This window comes from Hydra viridissima, unplaced genomic scaffold (genome assembly GCF_058129835.1).
Source record: "Hydra viridissima isolate aposymbiotic clone 2 unplaced genomic scaffold, HvirCarnegie_v1 scaffold_10, whole genome shotgun sequence".
NCBI classification, from domain to species: domain Eukaryota; kingdom Metazoa; phylum Cnidaria; class Hydrozoa; order Anthoathecata; family Hydridae; genus Hydra; species Hydra viridissima.
In genome coordinates, this window is record NW_028324309.1 from 1,005,001 (window position 1) to 1,027,946 (window position 22,946).

The 22,946-nt window shown below is 30.6% G+C and overlaps 2 protein-coding genes across 3 annotated transcripts in view; both read right to left on the bottom strand.

The window, feature by feature from the left end:
* The window catches only part of LOC145193087 (glucose-fructose oxidoreductase domain-containing protein 1-like), a 6,119-nt gene extending 1,272 nt beyond the window's left edge, over positions 1-4,847 (bottom strand). Inside the window, exons 1-2 of the mRNA XM_090065367.1 lie at positions 4,227-4,847; positions 2,147-3,191 (exon numbers count right to left, since the gene is read on the bottom strand). Coding sequence (XP_089921493.1) covers positions 2,147-3,188 — 1,042 coding nt within the window. The 5' untranslated portion in view covers positions 3,189-3,191; positions 4,227-4,847. The remainder of the gene's footprint in view (positions 1-2,146; positions 3,192-4,226) is intronic.
* Positions 4,848-12,190: 7,343 nt separating this feature from the next.
* Positions 12,191-20,190, bottom strand: LOC149882523 (uncharacterized). Of its 2 annotated transcripts, none has more exons than XM_090065583.1 (6): positions 20,071-20,190; positions 18,608-18,817; positions 18,472-18,528; positions 13,054-13,222; positions 12,769-12,893; positions 12,191-12,388 (listed from the first exon to the last, which is right to left on the bottom strand). In XM_090065583.1, exons 2-6 carry the CDS (start codon positions 18,761-18,763, stop codon positions 12,323-12,325), a joined length of 573 nt encoding a protein of 190 aa, XP_089921709.1. In that variant the 5' UTR covers positions 18,764-18,817; positions 20,071-20,190; the 3' UTR covers positions 12,191-12,322. The 2 variants fall into 2 exon arrangements, with proteins under 2 accessions (XP_089921709.1, XP_089921710.1); XM_090065584.1 differs by having other exon boundaries at positions 19,985-20,087.
* Between the last annotated feature and the right edge of the window lie 2,756 nt (positions 20,191-22,946).

Sequence of the window (22,946 nt, forward strand, 5' to 3'; positions counted from 1 at the left end):
ACAATTCACACACACTCACATGTACACACACACACACTCACATGTTAAAAAGTTTTATCTTTATTTATATCTAATCAAAAAAACAATGGTTTATCAAAATAAACACTCATATTAATTAAACATGCATTTAGACTAGTTTTATTTACATAAAATCACATAAAAACGTAAAGTCTTAATTACAAGGTTTGATTTAAAAGGTATATATAGCTAAAAGTATATATGTAGCTAACTGACAAAATGTAAAACCTGAAAATTTCATCTACAATAAAATGTAAAGTTTTAATTACAAGGTTTGATTTAGAAGGTGCGTGTAAATTTCTTCAAACTTTCAAAACTATATGGTGTAATTTAAATTGAACTGATTTGCCCTAATCTTTGCTACTATTTTATAAAAGATATTCTTGTAAATAAAGCTCATTGAGCTACGATTGATGATCCCAAAGACAGATACCTATCTATTTACATAGTTGTTTATAATGACATAAACTGGTTTCTAGAAAAATTCCTGCTGTAACTGCAAGTTTGTTAACATCTGTTTTAATTTCTCTGTGAATTTTAATGTCCAGAAAATTTCTTGAATCATCTCTAGCATGATTGAAAAAGAGATTCTCAGTGTCTAAAGTGCAGCCTTCTAATTTTTCACTATTCTTTCAGCCTTGGACACCTGAAATGAATATGCTTAATTTGATATATTTGATTTCAGCACAACAGCTCGACATTTCCTTTAGTTGTTGTCATTGAAGTGTTTATACTACTCTGTCTTAACACGTATGAATTCAAGATCCATAGTAGAATTCTTACACAAAACCACTAGAAAACACAAACGCTAGAAGCAAATAATGTCATAGCATTTGAAACAGGTTGATAAGTGGAAACAAGCGATGTTGATGCATTTAACATAATGAAAGGCAAATTCATTTTTATCAAGCCAGGCCTACAGCATGTACTTTATGTCTCTGTTAGGATGCTCGAATGAACCTTGACTCTGAAGATGACAAGTTTTTCCATACACAGTAACCAAAATAGCCTAAAACCTAAAAATTTCATAAAACAACACATGGAAATACTGTGCTATTGTCGCTCTGGAAAACCAAGAAATATCTCAATGATATTAGCAGAAACTTCTGTGGGGCAAACTTTTTAAGGTAGTCTTGGTAAATCATAGCCCATTTGTAATTCTTGCCATGAACAAATATTTAACAAGACCCACCTGTCCTCCAGCAGTAAAATCATTTCCAACCCCATACAAAATAACCTAATAGTTGCATATCTATAAGTGGTAGGTAGAGAAAGAAACACACACTATAGTTTGCTAATGTTTATTGTAGAAGCAAAGAAATAGACATACATTTATAACAGTCAGGTTGTAGTAGTCTCATTGGCTCTTGAAAGTACTACTGATAGAGACTTCAATTTATCAATTGTACTGTAACTTTAGAATCTAATTGTACTGTAACTTTAGAATCTAAATACACTTTTTGAAGTGTGCAGCTTAAATAATTAACCAATGAAAACATCTGTTATTCTCTGCTTTTGTATCAAGTTAAAGTTTTGCTAACTTAAACTTTATTCTTATCTTCATAAACAGCAAAAAAAAAAAAAAAATTTAAACAATTTTTTAAAGAAATTTTTCAACTGAATCTAGTGCAATGCAATGACACCCAACAAATGCAGACATTTGAAATAAACTAATATAAAATTAAAAAATATATGATGCACAAATTTCTGTGACTAGTTCTCTTGAAATAGCAACCATTTTAAAAATAAAACAGCGCAATTGTATATAGATCTATCTTATATACATACATCTTAAATACATATATATGAATATATCATACATATGTTTACTGAAAAGTAAAAGTTGTTAATAAAATTTCAGGAAAAATAACTTTTTGCAAACTAATTTTGGAAAATTTGTGCAAACTCTAAACAAAATATATTTAGAAATTATTGATATTCTTAGGGATTTCTCTATAAATTTTCTGCAGCATATAAAGATCTAAAACTAAGTATAATGATTTAAAAACATTTTTCTGACATCAGTACTTTCTGCTTGTTTGAGATCAACCTTAAGCAGGAATTTTTAAGTAAAAAAAAAATTCAAAATTCTGAATAAATTTAAGAACTCTTGATAATAATAATATACCATTTTCAAAGTTTGCTGCAGTTGAAATTAAGTTATGATCAGCATTTCTTCTGTCAGCACCAATTGAGCTGTCTGATAATTGCATACTTTCAAAGGCCATCTTGACCCCTTCAATGAGTTGCTCAAGACCAAATAAATACATTCCAGGTACTAAATCTTCAAAAGAATCGTATAAAGACCCATTTCCATATTCTTCCATATACAAGCACTCTATTTCACTACTTCCTTTGGTTTGTCCATACAAATTGCAATTTATAATTTTCAAAAAACCCTTTTTACCAACAAGCATAACTTCTTGCAAAAATCCACTTGGAAGATGTGAATTTAAAGTTACACATGCTTGAACATCATTTGGGTATTTTAACTGAAATGTGCAAAAGTCATCACTTGAGATGTGCCTAAAAGTAGGCATGTCATCTCTCTGTTTTATAAATGTTTCCAATGTTCCTTGTGCCTCAATAGCTTTTTTATCAGTCAAAAATGCCAAAATGTCAATAATATGAGAACCATAAGTTTGCAGCATGCCTCCTCCCATACTTCCATCACATTGCCAATCATAGCTTTGTTTAACTAAGGAAGTGGTATGGATACTGCATTCACAAAGCAGTAAATCCCCACAGTAACCGCTGGAAAGCAGCTTTTTGGCCTCAATAAATGCTGCAAGAAATCGCAACGGGTGGTTTAAAACTGATAAAAGTTTTGGGTAATATTGCGCAGCTTCCAGCATGTGGTTTGCATCCTTAAGAGTAAGGCCAGCAGGAATTGAGCTGAATACATGTTTACCAATAGATAATGCTTTCACACAAACTTGAGCATACTGATGAGGTGTCCCAGACACACAAACGATATCCACTTCATTATGAAGAAGAAGCTCATCAATTTTTGTTGTGTAAAAAGATATTTTTAATTCATTTGCTAAACTTTTGGCTTTTTCTAATGTTTGCCCCCAAATAGCTGTGACAGGAAACCCAGCAGCTTTAAACAATGATATAATTATCTGAGCATGGCTATCAGTACCAAATATACCAACAGAAGGAAGCATTATCTAAAATGATAGGTGAAAAATAATCAAATGAACCCAATTCAAACTACTGTTAATAACTACATGATATAAATAAACGTTTGATATAAATAAAGAAGATTAAACTAAGTAAAATTAAGAAGAGTTAAAAGATTTTAATTCCACCACAACAACTAATTAAATGAACCCATATCTTTATTTCAAGTATCTCATATTTTTAAGAATGATGTTTTAATGAAAATTTGTTTAACTAAGTTGTTTTTACAACGGTTCAAGACTTAAATATTGTGTTAAATTAATATGAGTGAATATTCTGTTAAAATGTTTTTAAATTTATTTCAAAGAATTAGAAATCCAGTTTGGTAAAAAAGATTTTAATACCACAACAACAAATATCCATAATAGCTGAATGGTTTAAAACTTATGGCATGTTTTAAATCATTTAAAGTATTTTTTTTTTTTTTTGCATAACAACATGCTAAGTTTATTCTAAATAATTGCTTTTTTGGTGATTTGGGTTTTGTTTGTTTTTTTGTTATGATGGGCACACTTTCTCAAAGGGAGTCTTAAAAAGAATTAAAAAAAAAAAAAAAAGAAAAAAAATTAATAGTGACATTTATGAAACATTTATTCAGTTCAAACAACTTAAACCTTTTTTCCCTTTACAAAAAAAACTTTTAAAGCTCTTCAAAATTTTCATCAAAAAGATTAAAAAAAAAATTTTATGCAACCATTTTTTTTTTTTTTAGAAATTCACCTCCTTCATTAAAAGATTGTCATAACAATTATATTTAAGAATAAAATTATTTTATGATATATAATTTAATTTAAACCTGGTTTAGGGAATTTTTATTTCTATATTTATTTTTATTCATATATATATATATATATATATATATATATATATATATATATATATATATATATATATATATATATATATATATATATATATATTCACTGAAATTTTTAACTTCCTCTTGTCAACTTCCATTTTTTTGTCCAATCATATTCTCAACTACAATAATCTTCTAAGAACAATCTTAAACAGTTACTCACCTTACACTAAGTTATGGGTAATACAGAAGCATCAGATATCTACAACATTCTTTTGGGCCTCATTATTGCCAAGTTTAAAATCTTTCTTTGCATATTTTATAAAAAAAAGAGTTTTTTTAAATTTTTAGTTGCATGTATGTATGTATGTATGTATGTATGTATGTATGTATGTATGTATGTATGTATGTATGTATGTATGTATGTATGTATGTATGTATGTATGTATGTATGTATGTATGTATGTATGTATGTATGTATGTATGTATGTATGTATGTATGTATGTACGTATACATCAGTAACTTTTATTACACGTGTATTTAGATTAGAATATAAACTGCGGATTGAGATATTCAACGTCTTCAACCTCTATATAGACAGTTCATTGCTTAGATCAATTCACCCCATAACACAAAAAGTTGAGAAAATTTGATGAAATAACGTACATTGTTTTTTAAAATTCCTTTTAATCTAAATATTTTTTTTCTCTTAATGGTGTTAATCTTTATATCTTAGGAGAGTTTCTTATAAACATGAAAAGTCATGACTGTACCAAAAGCTATAAGACTTAAAATTAAGATATTTCAAAAGTCAATTTGTGTTCTGAACGGCTCAAATATTGTGTTACGCCTCCAGTAAAATTATTAAATCGTAAACATGAAAACGAGGTTGAGTAAACACTGGTTCATAACCAAACACTTAAAATTCTCAAAAAAATTACAATTACAAGTTAGTTGCATCAACATTTGATTCTTCATTAGTGAAACCCTGAATAAAAAAATAAAACAATTAGAATTTTAAAGTTTATTCTGGCACCGCTCGGAGTAAGGTTCCGGCAATTGTTTCGTAAAATCCGCTAAGTCATTCGGCCGTCCGATCGTTAAATATTTTATAAATCATAATTATGATTTATAAAATATTCGCAAAATAAAATTTTTCTAGTAGTTCGTAAATTAATTTTTCGATTATAATCGGAAAATTAATTTACGAACTACTAGAAAAATTTTATTTTGCGTTATTCTCTTTGATGTTCGAATTATTAATTCGAAAAATATTTACTAATCAATTTAATTTTAATTTTCTTCGCGATTTTTTCCAATCGCTGTCCATTAATTATATGGTGCGATCCGAAAAATGAAATTTTAATTAAGTGTGCGTCATAGAAGTAGTGTTTCTTTTTTTTTTCTTTTTTTTTTTTCTTATCAATCAATCCGATTATAGTATAAATAGAAATAGAAATAAAAGCTTGTTTAAAATTTTTTTTTGCTTTTATTTCAACATTTTAAGGTAAATAACTTTTAAATAACTTGTTCTTTTATCGAAAACTTTATGTATGCCTCAAAAATATCATTTTTTATTGAGGCAATTATTGCTGGCAATTATTGAAGACAATTATTGAAGGCAATTATTGAAGGCAATTATTGATGGCAATTATTGATGGCAATTATTGATGGCAATTATTGATGGCAATTATTGATGGCAATTATTGATGGCAATTATTGATGGCAATTATTGATGGCAATTATTGATGGCAATTATTGATGGCAATTATTGATGGCAATTATTGATGGCAATTATTGATGGCAATTATTGATGGCAATTATTGATGGCAATTATTGATGGCAATTATTGATGGCAATTATTGATGGCAATTATTGATGGCAATTATTGATGGCAATTATCAAGGAAATATAAGACACTTTCAATACAGACAAGTCAAATCTTGATGGAGTGGCCTTTACATATATTTTTATATATTGACTAAGATAATTGAATTAAAAAATTTAGATAACCAGGATAACTCACTGTTAAAAAGTTCGGAGAGCCAGCCGGAGGAAAATCAATCTTTACAAATTGATTTGAAACAAAAATTACAAAAATTTTATAAAAATAAACTTTTGAAAGAAGATCTCTATCAAAAGTTTTCTAGAAGTGTAATAGTTTTTGAAGAGAAAAGTGTTATGAAGGGGAGAAAAGTACTTTGAAGAGCAGTAAAAATAATTTCTATGACTCATGAAATAAAATCTCATCTAAATTGTCATTGAGAGTGACAAGTATCATTTATTGAAATAGTTATAAGTATGTTGATAACTGTCATAAAATAGATATAAAATAATAGATGTAATAATATAGTTATAACATTATTTGTTATTATAATTATAACATTATTATGTTATGTGATAATATATGCAATAATAAAAATAAGTATGTTAATAAATTTATGTAAAAGGCAGAGTTTGATTTAGTGAATTAGATTCAGTGAATTAACACAATGCCAAATCAAGCAAAGATTCCTGATGAAAATTAAAAGTTTGTGTGCTTTCTCTGTCTGAAAAAATGTTTAAGACAGCTTACTGTTTTCCAAGCAGATCGAATATGCCAACTGTACAAGACCAAGATCAATATCTGTGATTTTCGGGTACCATAAGGACTCTGCGAATTTTGCAGAACTACTTTGCGCAGGAAACAAGAGGGGAAAGAAGTTGCACTCCCCCCTTTGTTTGGTTTCAAGCCAATACTAATGAGACATAAAACAAGAGGTAGGATGTGTCGTTGCGTAAGCTGCCAAATTGGTCGCTTAAAGCTGCAAGAAAAACATCTTCTTGAAGAGCGAACCACCATTGAGAAAGAACCGAGCGTGTGTTGCAGTACATGCCACAAGGAACTATTTGACTTGCTAAGCATCCGGCGGGCCTCCACTTACAATTAACTCCGGTAAATATTTATACTCAATAATTTTTACATATATATATTAAAAGAAATTATTGACAAATAAGAAATCAAACCAGATAAATAACAGGAAGTATATTTTTGACCAGTTTCTAATCTTCTCACAAACGAATAGTTATAAAGTTTTACCCAGACTTTCTGAACAAAGTTTATTATATACATAAATTATCCATGTTTTGGTTTCAGGTCAAAGTAGTGCCCAGCCACCATCAAGCGCTCCAAAATTAACCTCTCAAGCTATTGTAAATGTACAATTAAATACGGGCCTGTCTAACAACGAATCAAAAAAACTGGTCAGAACTGTAAACCAAACATCAACAGCAAGATTTTAGAACCAAATTTTTACATGAATTTTCTAAGAGCAGGTTAACACTTAAGTGATTTCTTTACCTCCAGTGACTTTAAAGTCACCGACGGAAAAAAAGATTTTGGTACAGTTTTGATATATATGAATTAATGTTTATAATGTAGGTAACATGTGTGAATTCTGCTTTACAAGCTGCAGTTGTTTTAGAATCATCAAATACTGTATTAAATTCTTGGTTACTATAGATCTTAGCTCTCCTTCTCATGGCTGACCTTTTTCTAGTGCGGCTTTCAACTCACCTATTTCCAGCAGTTAATTCATCACTCAATAAAACAGTTGGGGATAATGCATTTGCTGGTGCTAATCCAATAAAAACCTTTTTGGCACAGTGCCCAGTTTTGGGTTGTTGCTCACTCCAATTATTTATCAAGTTTTGTGAATGATGTTATTTAATTTCGGAAAATTTCTGGTGGCTATTTTGTTAAGCTCGGAATTAATGGTGGCAAAAATTTTGTCTAACCATTGTCAATACTGCGTTGAGGGATGAACCCAGCTCACCGCCTCTTACTCAAAGGACTAGCAAAAACACTGGAGTCAAGAGACAAATTTTTATTGCAGAACCAGAAGATTTGCCAAAAACTCATTCCAATTTCGAACAAATCTGGTCACTATTAATGCAAATGAACTAATTTTGGCTTGTGATACGAAAGTTGTAAGTATAATTTATGGTCTTCAAACCCATTTAAGTAAACACTCTTGCACATAATCAGGAGTTATCAATCATCTTTTCAAGATATTAAAAACTGCTTGGATAGAAGCTGCTAAGTGGCTAGCTACCCTCAACATTAAACTGAGCCCATATCATGGGGGCCATCAAGGATTTCATCAAGGATCATAAAGCATCCCCCTGGGTCCCTACAGTGAACAAAATATCGAAACCACTCATCAAGATTTTTATCAACATTGGTCAAGGTATAAGCCAAACAATAACCATCCAGAGTACAAAGAAAGATTGTTGTACTGCATAACTGATCTACAAGCATAATTTGAGTTATAAGAGATGAGGAGCAAAAAAATCACAGAGTTTTTAATGAACATTTTAACCAACTTAATCATTAAACGCTGTCAATCCAAAAAATTATGAGTTTTGATTTTACATTTAAAAATTTGCATTTGTACTAAAAGAGTATGTTGAGTTATTTATTAATAATTTCTTTTTTGTGGAGAAAGCCAAAAAAACATTTTCTAAACTGATTATTTAAACATTTCTTAAATTAAATATTTTGAAAATGGTGACCGAATATTACCGTAATTTACAATATTACGACCGAATATTACAGTAATTGGTAACGTTTTGAGGTATAAGTGATATAATAATAAAAAAGATTTCAAAGTTTGCATGACAGGGTACCTGGATGTGTACGCTATCATATCATATAAGTGGCGTTCTTGGGTCAGCTAGGTTAGAGCTATGATGATCCATGATAACCGTGTATTATATACATGTACATATATTGTACATGATCCATGATAACCGATAATTCATTCCCCATCAATGTTAGATGATGAAGATAATGACAATATTGACTTTACTGAACAGCTTAGGAAGAAAGTGTTTGGTGTAGCTTGCATAAATCCAGGAGGTGAAACAAGCACCAAGAAAGCCATTTTAGCTAAAATTGAGGAGCATTTGAATGCAAAACCAGTTCTAGCAAATAAAAATCTACTGGGAATTATGGGAACAAAACCAGGATATTTACCCAATAATGGTTGGCCAAAAAACCTCTGCATACCTGCTGCATCATCAACATCGGTAATAGTTTTCTCGACAGCAGGATACAACTCTAAAAGATCTCAAGGGCTGAGATTCTGGTATATATGAAAGAAAGCACTAAACAACTCAACAATACTCAAGGCATAGTGTGGCCAGGAAATAAATTTAGAAAATAATAAAGTTTCAACGTGATTTTCCCATCTTTCTTTATCTCTCAATTTGCAAATTCATTTTATTGTGTATTTGAATATAAGAAATGAATAAAAAACCTTATTTCAAAAGCATTCCTTATTTTGAATCCGCATAAATCCGCAAAAATAATATGGATTCGGATCACGGCCTACTTAATAACTACTTATTAAGTAGGCCGTTTAAGTAGGATTCGGATTCTATTAAGTAGGATTCGGATTCTAACCCGAAAAAAATTTTTGGCCTGTAAACAAACAAACCGTAAATAATTTGAAGCGATCTGCAAAGATAGTTTGGTCCACAATCCGACAATCCGACAAACAGTAACGGATCAGCGATCTCTTGTTAGAGCAAATCCACATAATTTAGCAACCAAACATATTTATTAGCAGCAAATTGACCCTTTTTTTATACTGCACTTGCTTCATAAGAAATGGTACTGGGTGTTGTTTTGCGTTTTTTCTTTGCGTGTGGAGAAGAAAAAGTATATAAAAGAAATAACCGTTATTTATGTTTTTTTTTCTACTTTCTTACTTTTTATTATTAAAAAAGTTTTATATTTACAAATTTATTTGCAAAAAACACGCAGTAACCAGCATAAGTTTGGTAAGAAAAACTTTCTCATTCTTTATCCTACTCAAACAAAAATTTTTGAGTAGGATAAAGAATGAATTTTAAAAAATAGAATTTTCCTTTAATTTTCACCAAGTCACAAACATTTGAAGACATTGTTATATATGAAAATAGTATTAATGTAAAATTAGTAAAACATTAGTATCATGTTAGTATCAAGTAATTACATAGTATGACTTTAATGTTATAATTGGACGACTTTACCGAGTTTTTTTTTTTACTGAATATTTAAGCAGTGAGTGATCAAAATACGTTCCAAATTAGCTCACGTTTACCTTATGATGTCATGTCAACAATCATCTTAAAAAATGGTGTTGACTTTAAATAACTTTTTTTAAAAAAACGATTTTAAATATGCGTAGAGTTTATTATAAATAAGTTTTAAACAAAGATATTATATATAAGATTTTTTTGAAAATAAACAGAATTAAGCTAAGCTTTCTAATTTGAAAAGCCATATTAAGTTAAGTCAAGTTAAGGGGCATAAATGTTTAGCTATTGCATAGTTAGAAAAAAAAGCCAAAGAGCGACTACGAAGTTTTTAAGACTTTTGAAATTCATTTATGTATGATCATTTAATAATCTATAGTAAAAAATGTATGAACAAGTGCTTCAAATAAGTCACTATGAAAACTATGAAAGCACAATAAAACTTTATTGAAAACTCCCTCCCCCCTCCCCCCACCCCCGCATGTGTAGAATAACCCGAAATCTTGGTACTTTAAAGTTCATAAAGCTTCTTTTTTTTTTGCTCAAATCACTTAATGACTGTCGCTTTATCATATCTTTAACTTTTTATTAGTAAATGACTTTATAGACTTCATCAGACTATGTTCCTTCATCCAAATTATGTTCGTTCCACATTTTTGCGTAAACCCAATGTTTCTAATGAGAAACAAATGCAACTGTTAACTCTATAATGCCAAGTGCTAGAAAAGTAACGAACTCATCTCAAAATAAAAAATATGATAGAAATGTGAGTTTGTTTGTCAGAAGAATCTCACTTTTAACTGACCCAGCTAACACAAAACTTTCAAATACGTTCGGAGAACGTTGGAAACGTTCTTTGAACGTTCTTAGAAAGTCCCCGACCGTTTCTAACGTTCTACGAACGTTTCTTGAACGTTTTGTGTTAGCTGGAGAGAATCTCAGCAAAAAAAGTCTCCTCTTTGTAATTCAAATTATTTACAAAAAAAAAAAGGCAAGGAAGAAATTATTTTTCAATTTAGTTATGTAAATAAAAAAAGAAAAAACTAATTTTTTATTTGAACTGTTTCTCCTATAAGGTTTGATCCTTTCGGATCTTAAAATTTTGTCAGAACATAGCGAAAATAAGGAACTTGCAGGGAATAACAATACTGAGGAGACTTCTGTGGTGTTTAACAATGTTGGCACTCAATGCAATTTGACATTTGGAAATAGTCATTGAAGAAAGATAATCAAATGCTAGATATGAAACTTTATTATATTTTACTATTATTACCTGGGGCACACTAACAATATTGTGATCAAAGAAAATGTTTGGTTAATATGCTTTCAAAGACCTGCAAGTTTTGGTATTTTCTGTCGTAAAATAATTCGGAGTACCTATGAGAAAGATTGTAATTTCTTGCTATTTTGTAGTTTCTTGCTATTTACTTGGTTGTATTTTGCAGACAATTTCATTCTATGTTTCTAGACTTGGTTCAACTGCATGTACTCTATTAATTTATCCATTTGAGAACGTTATTATATTCTCAGGTGTACTAATATTCTCGATGGAGTTAGAAAACGTTATTTAATATAGCTTTAAAAGTTGACTTTTTAGCTTATTTACAATTTGTTTTTTAAATTCATAACTATCGTTTCCGGTGGAATTTGAACACATGACTTTAAATAAATCAGGTTTTCAGCACGTTTGATATTTACAACTCTGAGGGTTTAAAAAACTTTTGTTGACTTGTTTATTTTGTTAAGTAAAAGCATTACTGTTAAATCAACTCCCTTAAAAGCATTACTGTTAAATCACCTCCCTTAAAAGCATTACTGTTAAATCAACTCCCTTAAAACTTCAAAAAACTAGGACCTCAATCGAACAGATTTAAAATATATGTTAATTTCTTCAAAAGAGAATTACTTTTCTAACATGCATAGACGATTGTTAAATTATGATAAAAAAACACAAGTTTTCTTTTGCAGATTTATCTTTAGAAAGTGATGAATTTAAAATCAAAAAAAATTATAGCTAAAAAATTAGTAAACGAAAGAATTATCTATGCATGCTAAATTATGATAAAAGAAAAAGTTTTCTTTTGCAGATTTTTCTTTTCAAAGTGATAAAGAAAAATTAAAAAAAAAAGTTAAAATTAAAAAATTAGTAAACCAACGAATAATCGGACTAAATTAAAAAAAGACTCAAAAATTCTCTCGACGTTACATGCCACTTGTTTGCCTGCATGTTACATGCCACTTGTTTGCTTGCGGCTTTAACGATATTGAGGCGTATTGACTAGATTGCTCTTTTCATTCGGAGCATTCGTGTTTTCGGTTGGCTAAAAAAGGTGTTGCACTTGTTATGGAAAAGAGTTAAAGGATATAAAGGGAAACTTTCTTCTTAAAAAAAAATAAAAAAAGAAATATTGATGCTCTATAACTGCACTTAAATAACACAGTTCATTTCAAACTCCCCCCTTTCCCCCCCCCCCCCCTATTCATCATCCTAAACATCCCCATCAACCAAGTAACTTAGATAATACCATCGATTCGATTGGAATAAAAAAAAGGAAAATAATGGAAAACAATGGAAAACAATGAAAAACAATGGAAAATAATGGAAGATTAAATTATTCGTACTTAATTTACTTTAAATACATTTACTTAGAGACAAAAAAAAAAATAAATAAAAAAAAAAGGGAAAAGGAGAAATGCATACCCTTGTGCAACAAACAGCTGCACATCCAAGGATGCTTGATGATAAAGTTATAATTGTTGCAAAGATGTCAAATACAAGGATTGCGATCAGAACATTAGAAATCATGCTTAGTATTGTACAATCGTCTAAGTAATAATTTTATACAAGCGAATTGTTAATGAAAATACAAAAACTAATATTATTGCTAATAGAGATACGAAATAATACCAGCATAAATAATACTAACATTATCATGAACATTAGCATTAATATATGTATAAATAAGTTTTATTTAATGCAATTTACCTGAATAGCTCACCACATTGCCATTGACTATACAGTTACAAGTTTGAGAATTTGGATTCCAAGCACAGGAGGAAACATTTGGCCAAGCAGCAACTACAATTCCTACAAGAATAGCAGCAATCCCCGCACTAACGCAAGAAATGATGTTCAAAACCATAAACCCAATCATCTGGAATAAAAAAAATTTTAAAGGAAAACTATTGTTATGATAATTGTTAAAAGAGTCATAATGAGCGCAACCAAAAATATACTTATATATAAATATTACAGCTAAAATAAATTATATTGCTTTTCAATTTCATAATATTATGTAAATATATATTATATAAATATAAAATTATAATATTGAGAAGGTATAACATTTTAAATATATCCAAAAAATTACCCACATTATCATATAAAAAATTATATTTTTAAAGATTTTTCAACTTGAAATTTTAAAGTTGAAATTTTTTTGATTTTCCCACCAAAACCATTGAACTTTCCCCCCAAAACTGCGCTATTCGCTCGGTTTATTGGGTAAATATTTGGGCACTCAGTTCTTCAACAGATTATGTTGATTATAGTGTGGTATTTCCATCAAGGAATTTCAAACCATTTTCCAAGCTACTAGAGTGACCATCAAGCCCTGCTTGAGGTCCTTTATGACCTTCTGATTATCAAGGTAGCATTTCTAATCACTTACCTGTTACATAAAAGCTAATCTGGTCCCACTCTTATTAGGTTCTTTTCCTGATTGCACTTTTCTGAACTGATTCACATTCAAATCAGCCATTTTATCGCTTTCTGGGCCTGAATCTGCTTTTTAAAGCAGTTTTTCAGATTTCTAACCACAACTCAATCCTTTTAAGGTTTTGGTGCCTAACCAGGAAACTCGGGAAATTGCCCCCCCCCTCCCCCCTCCCCCCCTCCCCCCCCCCCAAAAAAAAGAGCTCTTCTCTCAAGAGTACTATGTGAATAGCAACAACAAGAGCTGTTTATGATTACAAATTTCATCTGGACAGAATTTCAAGATAACTGTCACAACGTAACTGTCAGGTTACAGCAAGAGATGAAGGAAATACAACAGAGATTTTGAACAGATTGCAATTGCAACAAACCAGACAGGTAGCTCTCAAAGCATCTCAAACTCCGGCTTCTGAACAATTTCAAGCAGGCAGCTGGCTGATTGTCAGCCAGCTGCCTGCTTTGAAATTGTTTAGAAGCCGGATATTCTCTGGGAACATGCTCTTCCCAGAGAATATCCGGCTTCTAAACAATTTCAAAGCAGGCAGCTGGCTGACAATCAGAAACATATTGCTGTACGTTAAGATCTGTGGTCATTTATGTACAGAGCTGCTTTCAACTACAATCCCATCATTGATTATGGTGGCCCTGCAAAGGTCAAAAGGACAAGCAATCTTAGTATTGCAGGGCCCTCAAGTTCACAAATGAACCACCAGGCATGTGTTGCTCGGTTGGCTAAAAAAGAGTTGGTAAACCAACGATACCAGACATGCTAAAACCTACTTATCAAAAACTCTGCTGGCCTATCACGATCTGTTTCATCAGTTTATTACAGACATTAATGCTTAGGTGGAATCTCAGCGTCTGCTTTACATTAAGATCCATCAGGTTCTAATTTTCAATAAACAGTATGATCAACTCAGAAATGCCATCCAAACCAATGATACTGCTGCCATTGTTTTCAGGCACACTATTTTGCCATCTAACTTTATAGGTGGTCAACGCAACTAGCATGAGTTTGCTCAAGATGCATTGCACTATTTATAAATGCTTGGGAGGCCAGACCTGTTCATTACATTCATATGTAATAAAAAATGATCTTAAATCAAAGAAATACTTTTCAATATCAAACTCCTGTTGAAAGATAAGATGCATTTGCACAAATTTTTCATCAAAAAGCAGTCTGATGAATGTGAGCGTAACTTGCCCCATGCCCACATTTAGCTTTGGGTGAAAAAAATAAAAAATAAAGCCAAACCAAATAGACTCTTTAACTATTGGATTTTTTGTTAATGGCAGAAATCCTATTGTCATTTACCTCTATCCAAATGGACAGAGAGTCTACTTCCGTGAAGAAGAAAACCTTGCATTAAGGTTGCAGGACTTCCAGAACCTCCACGGTTAATTTTGATAACAGTCTTGATGACAGGAATTATTTGCCATCATTTTCACTTACTAGAAACCTGCATTTGCCCTTCAGCTATGAGGAAACAACAAGGAAAAAATCTCATAAAGACAAGCTCCTTCTTGCCGTAAGACAAGCCAACAATGACACACTGAATTTCACAGCAGACATTTTAACCACTCATTTCATTGGAAGACAAAGTCTACCAGATTTCTTCAAAACTCCTTTGTGCCTATGGCTTGCCATGCCCTGAGAGAGCTATCAAAGTAACACTTTGTAATGGCCTTAAAAGTGAGACATCAGATAATTTTCGCCAAAAACTACCCATAGTGTCAAAAGTCATCATAGCTAATGAGCTCAATGCCTGCATCAAGCAATCTTTGATGTAATTTCAAGTCAAACGACATACACTCTCAACTAACATGAGAGCAAGGCTCTTTACACAACTGCCCAGCAATTTTCCAATACGCTTCTCCGATTTGGAGAATAAAAGGCTGCAAAAGATTTCAATTGAAAGGTCATTTTCCTTGCAAATTTTTACAATTAGGTGAAAACACCAATAATACTGCAGAGTGCAGTTTTTCCAAACATTGCTCAAATGAACCAAAGAACAGTCAACTACTGCAAGAGTTGCGTGAGAGAGCTATTTTTGCTACATAGAATGATGCTGTATATGCAATTAGTTTGCAAATTCTCAGGCAATTGCCTTGGAAAACTGAATTCTAACATTCAATAGAAACAACTGCTAACAATGATTCAACTGAATATCCAATAGAGTTTCTAAATTCCTTTGAACAAACAGGAATGCTTCCACATTACTTAGAGTTTAAAGTTGGCTCACCAATAACCCTTCTTGGAAATTTGGATTTTAAAAAAGTGATTTTTTATGATAACTATTATTTGTATGTTACACTTCTCAGTTGAAAAGTGTACCATAAAAATAATAATATTCTTCATAAGAAGAAATGTTCTTCTCAGTTGATAACTTTTCAACTCGAACAACTGGCGAGAAAACCCGGGAGGAAAAAAATCCAGCCAGTATATATAGGTATGTGTGCAAAATTTTAAAACTATTCAGCTATTTAATTATTTTACATCATTGTAAAGAGCTTTAAATCAGTATAACGATGGTGAAAATTTCATAAAAAACTAATGATTCTACTAAAAGTTATGCCCACTTAAGTGACAAAAATTCAATATAAGGAATGCTTAAGAAAACTGCAACCAACTTAAAAAATTAGCGTTCGGCTTACGGTGGTTTTATAATAGAACTTCATCGTTTAGTTTTTAGCGTATTACATTGCCTCGGTTATATTTTTATTCAACTAATAACAGAATATGGTTTTTTTTGTGTGTTTTTGTGTGTAAATCATGTTTTGAATACTTTTAAAAAATCATCAATATTTTAAATAAAGTTTCATTTTTCTTAAAAAACAATTTTTTAATGAATAAAAAAGTCAAATATACAAAATGTTCATAATCTTGAATCCCCCCCCCAAACCTCTCCAACAGAAGAATATTTGGTACCCATCATCCCTTCAATGTCAATTCACCTCCATAACAGGAATGAAGTTTTCAATATTATAGCAATGAATAAATAGCAATAAATAGCAATGAAATCACTAAAAACGTTTGTAACTGCAAAAAATAAAAAAACTGCAATAAACTTACAACACTCTACTTTTAAAATATTATCTAAGTCAATATAAAATTCTAAAAAAAAGACGAGAAAAATCCATCCTTACGACACCTACCTCGAGCACGCGGTGAAAAAATGGTCACAGATTTTAACTTTAAAATTGGTGCCGTAAATCGCAGATACGCACATACCTAGTATATATATTTGAAATTTGCTTTGTATCAACAGAAGTAGTTGGTACATCTTTAAAACCTGAGGTCTGCACAATGTAAAACCATATTCCAAATAACTCCCCTGAAAAAATCTGCAACTTATCAAAACCTTCCATCAAAAATAATTCTTATTTTCAATTTTTTCAAATCAAAATTTAATTTTCAATTCCAAATACAAGAGTTTATCTCGTTTTTAGTTTAGTTTAGTTGTTTTAGCGTTAACCAAGTCTGCAGCCTCATCATTTATACTTCAAGTTGCGTCTATAAAATCTGTAACAACAAAAATTTGCAGATGATCTAGTGGCAGATAAGTTGGTAACATTACATTTCACAAGAAACAGGTTAGCTAGTAAATAACTTTGATCAAAGTGATAAGTTTTCAAAATGTCGGAGAAAAACGTGGTATTGTGTACTAACTTTCTACTACTTATTAAAGTTGATAAACTAATTCTTACTGCACACGCAATTAAATTGTTATTATTATATTTGTTAAATAATTATCATTACATTTTTAAAATTATTTTCGTAAAATTCGGAAGAAAAAAAAAGAAAATTAATTCTTGTACTGCTTTTGGGATGAACTTTTAACTAATGCACAATTTTTTAAATCAATAGATTGACACCCTACAATAAAGATCTTTTAAAGGTTTTAATACATATTTTGTATAAGTCTTTAACATCAGCTGTTCAAAATATGTGAGCTATGATACACATACACAAACACCGCAAACTTTTAATCCACTATTTGTAACCACTCAAGTTAACTATTAATTATTACAATGTTCTAAGACCTATAATTTCAACGTATATTTTATTAATCATAGTAACAATAATAAATAATTTTTAAAACAAGTTAATTGATTTTTTGGTTACTTTTTACTTAATTGGTTATAGAAAAAGTTGCTCAAGTTTGTTTAAAAATACTTTTTAATAATTAGAAATGAAAGAAGTATTAGTAAACAGAATAATTAAGATATTAACAGCATCACGTAATTGATCTTAATTTAACTATGCTTTTAAAACATGATTTTTATGTTAAAGTATGATAAAATATGCACTCAATGATAAAAAATCCCAAATTATACTCTAACCAATAGGCTTCAAAATGAATTTTGTGAACAGAAAAAAAAAAAAAGCATGCTTTTTGTTGCCCTAATTAGACTAAGATTATCTTTTAACCTCAAGCTTTTTTAAAAGTAGATTAGAACTGCTGGGATTTTTTAGCTTTTGACCTTGAACAGCGTATTAAAGCAATAAATATATCGCAGATCTTGAACTTTCATTTTAGACAATCAACCATATCATACATATTTTTAAAACTTGGTTTGGGAAAATTTTTTTTTTCCAACAAACCTAAAAAACTTATAATTTAAAGTCTTGTAGTTAAATATTTATAAGTAAATAAAGTTATAAAAAAGTACAAAAGTACAGCTTACGGTAGGATGGTGCTTTTTTATACCGGATATTATTCCAAGAATACCAGAAACAAGAAACTAAAAACGAAACAAAAAGCCTACATTCAAATATAGGAGTAATTAAGTATTTGTGAGATTTGTAATATAAGTAGCTTACGAAAATTCCAGCCCAATATGGCGTCGCTTTCACACTTATAATTCCTTTAGTTGTTAACACAATTGAGATAATGATGATGATAACACCAAGAACAGCTTCAATGACGCCCAGTATCAAAGCTGCTCTGGCGTGTTTCTCTTGCAAATGATTTGCCATGTTGTTTAGACTGTTTCAAGATAAGGGAACTCAAATTTTGTTCTTTTATCTCCGCTAAAGGATGTAAACAATTTAGTTTCGTTCAAATTTTACACAAATAAAACGCGCGAATTGCATAAGAGTGACTACACGCGTGTAGTAAATTTAGTTTCGTTCAAATTTTACACAAATAAAACGCGCGAATTGCATAAGAGTGACTACACGCGTGTAGTAAATTTCTTCCATTTCTTCGACTTCTTAAGAACAGAATTCATTCGTTCGCACAAAGTAAATAGTAAACAAATATATAATTGTAAATCAAAATCCAAAAAAAATCAAATTTTGTTTTTTTCAATGAATCTATTTAATAAATTAAATAAAAATGTTCTGATATTGTGCTAACAGCACTAAATACCAGTGACGCTTATTTTTTCTCCTTTCTTTGGTATCCTATATAGTATATAACATAGAAACAGTAATTACAGAGAATAATTTAATATAAATGGTAAAGTTAATGATAATCTATTCTTGAGTTCAATTATTTAATCAAATTCAATTTAAATCAAATATTAGTTTGCATTCACATATGAAAAATTGACTGGAACTCAGAATAGTGAAACATACATGCAGTAATGCTTTTTTAATGCAAAAACGTAAACACGCATATACCGGTTGTTGGTGATGAAAAATGCCAGCAAAATAAAAGCAAAAAATAACATGCTTTTCTTTTATGGCAGGTGTAAAGAAGGTTTGAAGAACACCATAGGAATTGACATCTAATCTTAAAATTATCTTTTTTTGACATCTAATCTTAAAATTTTTTTCTAAAACTTTTTTTTGCTTTAAAATAATGTTATTTTTACTTAAATTCTTCAATAATATTACTGAGTCCAACTTTTCAGCTTCGGGATTGGTGACAAAAATTCTTGTTACTAAATTAAAATATTTTGTTTGTATCAACTAACGAAAAAAAAAAAAAAAACGGCTTCCACTATCGAAAATAAAATGTAAAAAATGATTTTAAAATTGTTTAGAGCTCCCATATCTAAAGGTTTTAAACTGCAAACAATTAAAGATTATTGACACTTTTTTTTTTAAAAAAAAAAAACAAATTTAAAACGATTGGTTGCAATCGTAGAAATTTTATACAATATATCTTAAAAAAAGTAAAGGAAAATTAAAAAAAGGTATCTTTCAACCGACTCTTCTTATCAGACCTTTTTAAATTGATACTTTGCTTACTTTATCAACGCTTTCTCAACCATCTTACAACGCCCTCACTACATTTGTAAACTCGTGCTATATATTTTGACCAGCAACAAACATACCTCGTCTTTTATAACTTGCGTAGCTCAAAGCATTGAGAAAGACTTAGTGGGTTGTTTGCATCAATTCAAACTTAAGCTACAGAAGTCATCGTTAAAATTCTCAAATTAATCTCTAGAGATTATGGATTGCGCTAAGCTATATGGATTTAAAATGTTTTAAAAAGTTTTTAAATGTTTTTATACCACTAACGCTAACTCTTTACCATTTTTTTTTTTTGGATTAAGCTGTGGTAAAGTTGAGAACCATATTGCAAATAGGGTTTGGTAAATTTTACTATTTTCAATTTGGTTTCGGCTCAAGGAAGAGCCGCCTCGGATTGGAATTTTATCAAAGTAGCTGGGAAAACTCTTTTTTAAAGTTTGTTATAATCAGTTGTGGGGTGGGATATGTTATGTTTCTGTCTCTCTCTTTTCTGTTTCTTTCTGAAAGAAAGAAAAAATTTATTTAAAAGAAGAACTTTTTTTTAAATGTAAATTTTGAGAGTTTTCAAATAAATATTTTTTTCTGATATACTTTATATACTATATATTTTTCGATATATTGTCAAAAATTTATGTTGAAAGATTTTTTATTAATCTCAATATTATTAATATAAAAATTTTTTACATTTACTTATTAATGCAAGTATTAGTTTTATTATCAGTGTTAGTATTAGTAATTAAGTTTTTTTTTTTTTTTATTAATGCTGCGTTTACCTAACTTTAATGCTTAAGGCTCTCAAGATTATTTTGTAATTAGTGCGGTTTGATCTGCTCTACTACTATGACTTGCCGATTCTGACGCATTGATACTTTTCTATACTTAAGGAATTCAAGATGGCGTCGTGTTTTTTAATTTTCTGCAATCATGAATTGTGCATTCTGGCTCATTGACATTTTATAATTCCGCATTGTGATTTGCTATAGTTAATGTTTTCAGTATGACATCGTGTTCTGAGTTTATATTTAATCATCAGGTCCGAAGAGTTGATCATAGTCCATAAATGTAAAGCACGGTTTTAGTTTGTAGTGTCCATAAGCCAGCGTGTGAATACCGTCTTGTAAGATGTGTCTTTTATCGTCGTTAGCGCTGAGAGCCACTTTGTTGATTTCTTCGGTGTATATGTCATGGTCATGTGATCGGATAACGTTCATGGATGTAAGCTTTTCTGTCTTATTCATTAAGCAGTCTTTATAATCTTGATGAGTGATGTGTTTTTGAACGACTTTCTTTTTAACCCCTTTGCATCTTTTCTCTTCTTTTTCATAGGTTTTGTAAGAGTAGAGCTTAGGACGAAGCCCAACAAACTCTTTAATTATTTTTCCACCGGCCTCGTCTTTGAACATGCCGATAATCTTATTATTTAACCCTACTTTAAACCCAACGTTTTCAATAGCAGGATGGTCTTTAGAAAAGTTGCTCGTGTCAAATTTGGTTTCAAGATCATCGACAATGTCTTGATAAAAATCATCCGTTTCGATTTCGTAAAAGAGTGAGTCAGTATCGGTCATGAGTAATTTCGCGCGATCTCCGTATTTAGGTTTGATATAGTCGTAATGATGTTCAAACATGAGAATTTTGCTTATGTCTAGAACGCTCAGTCCTAAGTAAACAGGCTTGTTGTAAAAGAGTTTTGTTCTTTTCATGTGAATGGCTGCAAGGTTTTCATCAAAAATGGTATTTCTATCATAATTAGGCTTTCTTGACAATTTTAAGACTTCTTTTCTTGTGGTGACCAGTTTAATATCAACATGCTTTCGAATATTCTCCATGGTTTTTCCAAAGACAGAGTTATTCATGAGTTTAAAAAATTCTTTTTCAAACTCGTTTTTAGCTTTTGCTCTTAATCCAGTGTTGAGATCGATGTATTGTTTCATGAAGGGTTCTTCTTCAAAGGTAACACCTCGATGAATTTTGGTAATGATCAATCCAAGTCGTTCATAGAGTTTTAGGCTTTCATGGTGAATGACGTATTTTTCTTTGTTGTTTAAATTGGGAACCAGCTTGTCGACTTTATTAATTTTTAATCTTTCAGGTGCAAGAGGGTAGTCGTTGTGTAAATCGTGAAGCTCAACAGGATAGGTTAAATCGACTTCGAGAATACAAGGCATGGATTTCCAATTTAAAAGTTCATCTTCAGTCATCCATCTGAATCCTCTAAAAGGAAGAGGCTTACACATAGCCCATCCATAAAGATTGTTGGCGTCTAAGTACTGAATAAATGTGGATGGTTGTGAAGGATCGTAATCACTCATGTATTTGTTGTTAGCAGTTCCATGTCGTTTGCTGATCATGCAAATTCCACCGCGTATCCCTTTTTCTATCATATTAAGCATATCAATATCAGACAGAAGCTCTAACTGAATTCCAGTTAGTTTTAACATACCATCCCAACCCAAACCAGGTGAGGTGTAATACCAAGCAGGGTCAAGCTTGTAATAGGTACGACACACGTCTCTGAAATTTTCAAAGATATCAGCAAGTATCAGCACGTCGGACATGTTGTATAGTTTTTGGTAATCTTTAAACGTTTTACATCCAAATACATCCCAAACGTTTTTTGCATGCGTGTATTCTTCATCAGTGATGTCTTTATCGTCTAGTCTGGAATAAAAGTCTTCTTTTGGAGGCAATTGCGTTTCAGTTAATTTTTCAATCGAGTCCATCCATTCGTAAGGGAAAATACCTTTTTTTCTTATCAAGTCGAACTTTTCCTATTTCAGGATAATATTGGAAGTTTATAATCCAAGTTGCATTTGTTATGAGCAGCACCACGGTACTTTCCAGTCAAATGACAGTGATCCCACACTTTATCACCGTTAAGATCTTTTTCGCAAATATGACATAGAGTTGCAGTCTCAAAATTCTTTTCATCCTCATCCGTTTTCACTTTCTT

Excerpts from the sequence above, each read along its gene's own strand:
- LOC149882523 (XM_090065583.1), bottom strand. The coding sequence starts at position 18,763 with ATGGCAAATCATTTGCAAGAGAAACACGCCAGAGCAGCTTTGATACTG. Across the intron at positions 12,894-13,053 it reads CAATGTGGTGAGCTATTCAG|ACGATTGTACAATACTAAGC; the intron begins GTAAATTGCATT and ends ATTATTACTTAG. Across the intron at positions 12,389-12,768 it reads CAGCTGTTTGTTGCACAAGG|CCAACCGAAAACACGAATGC; the intron begins GTATGCATTTCT and ends CACCTTTTTTAG.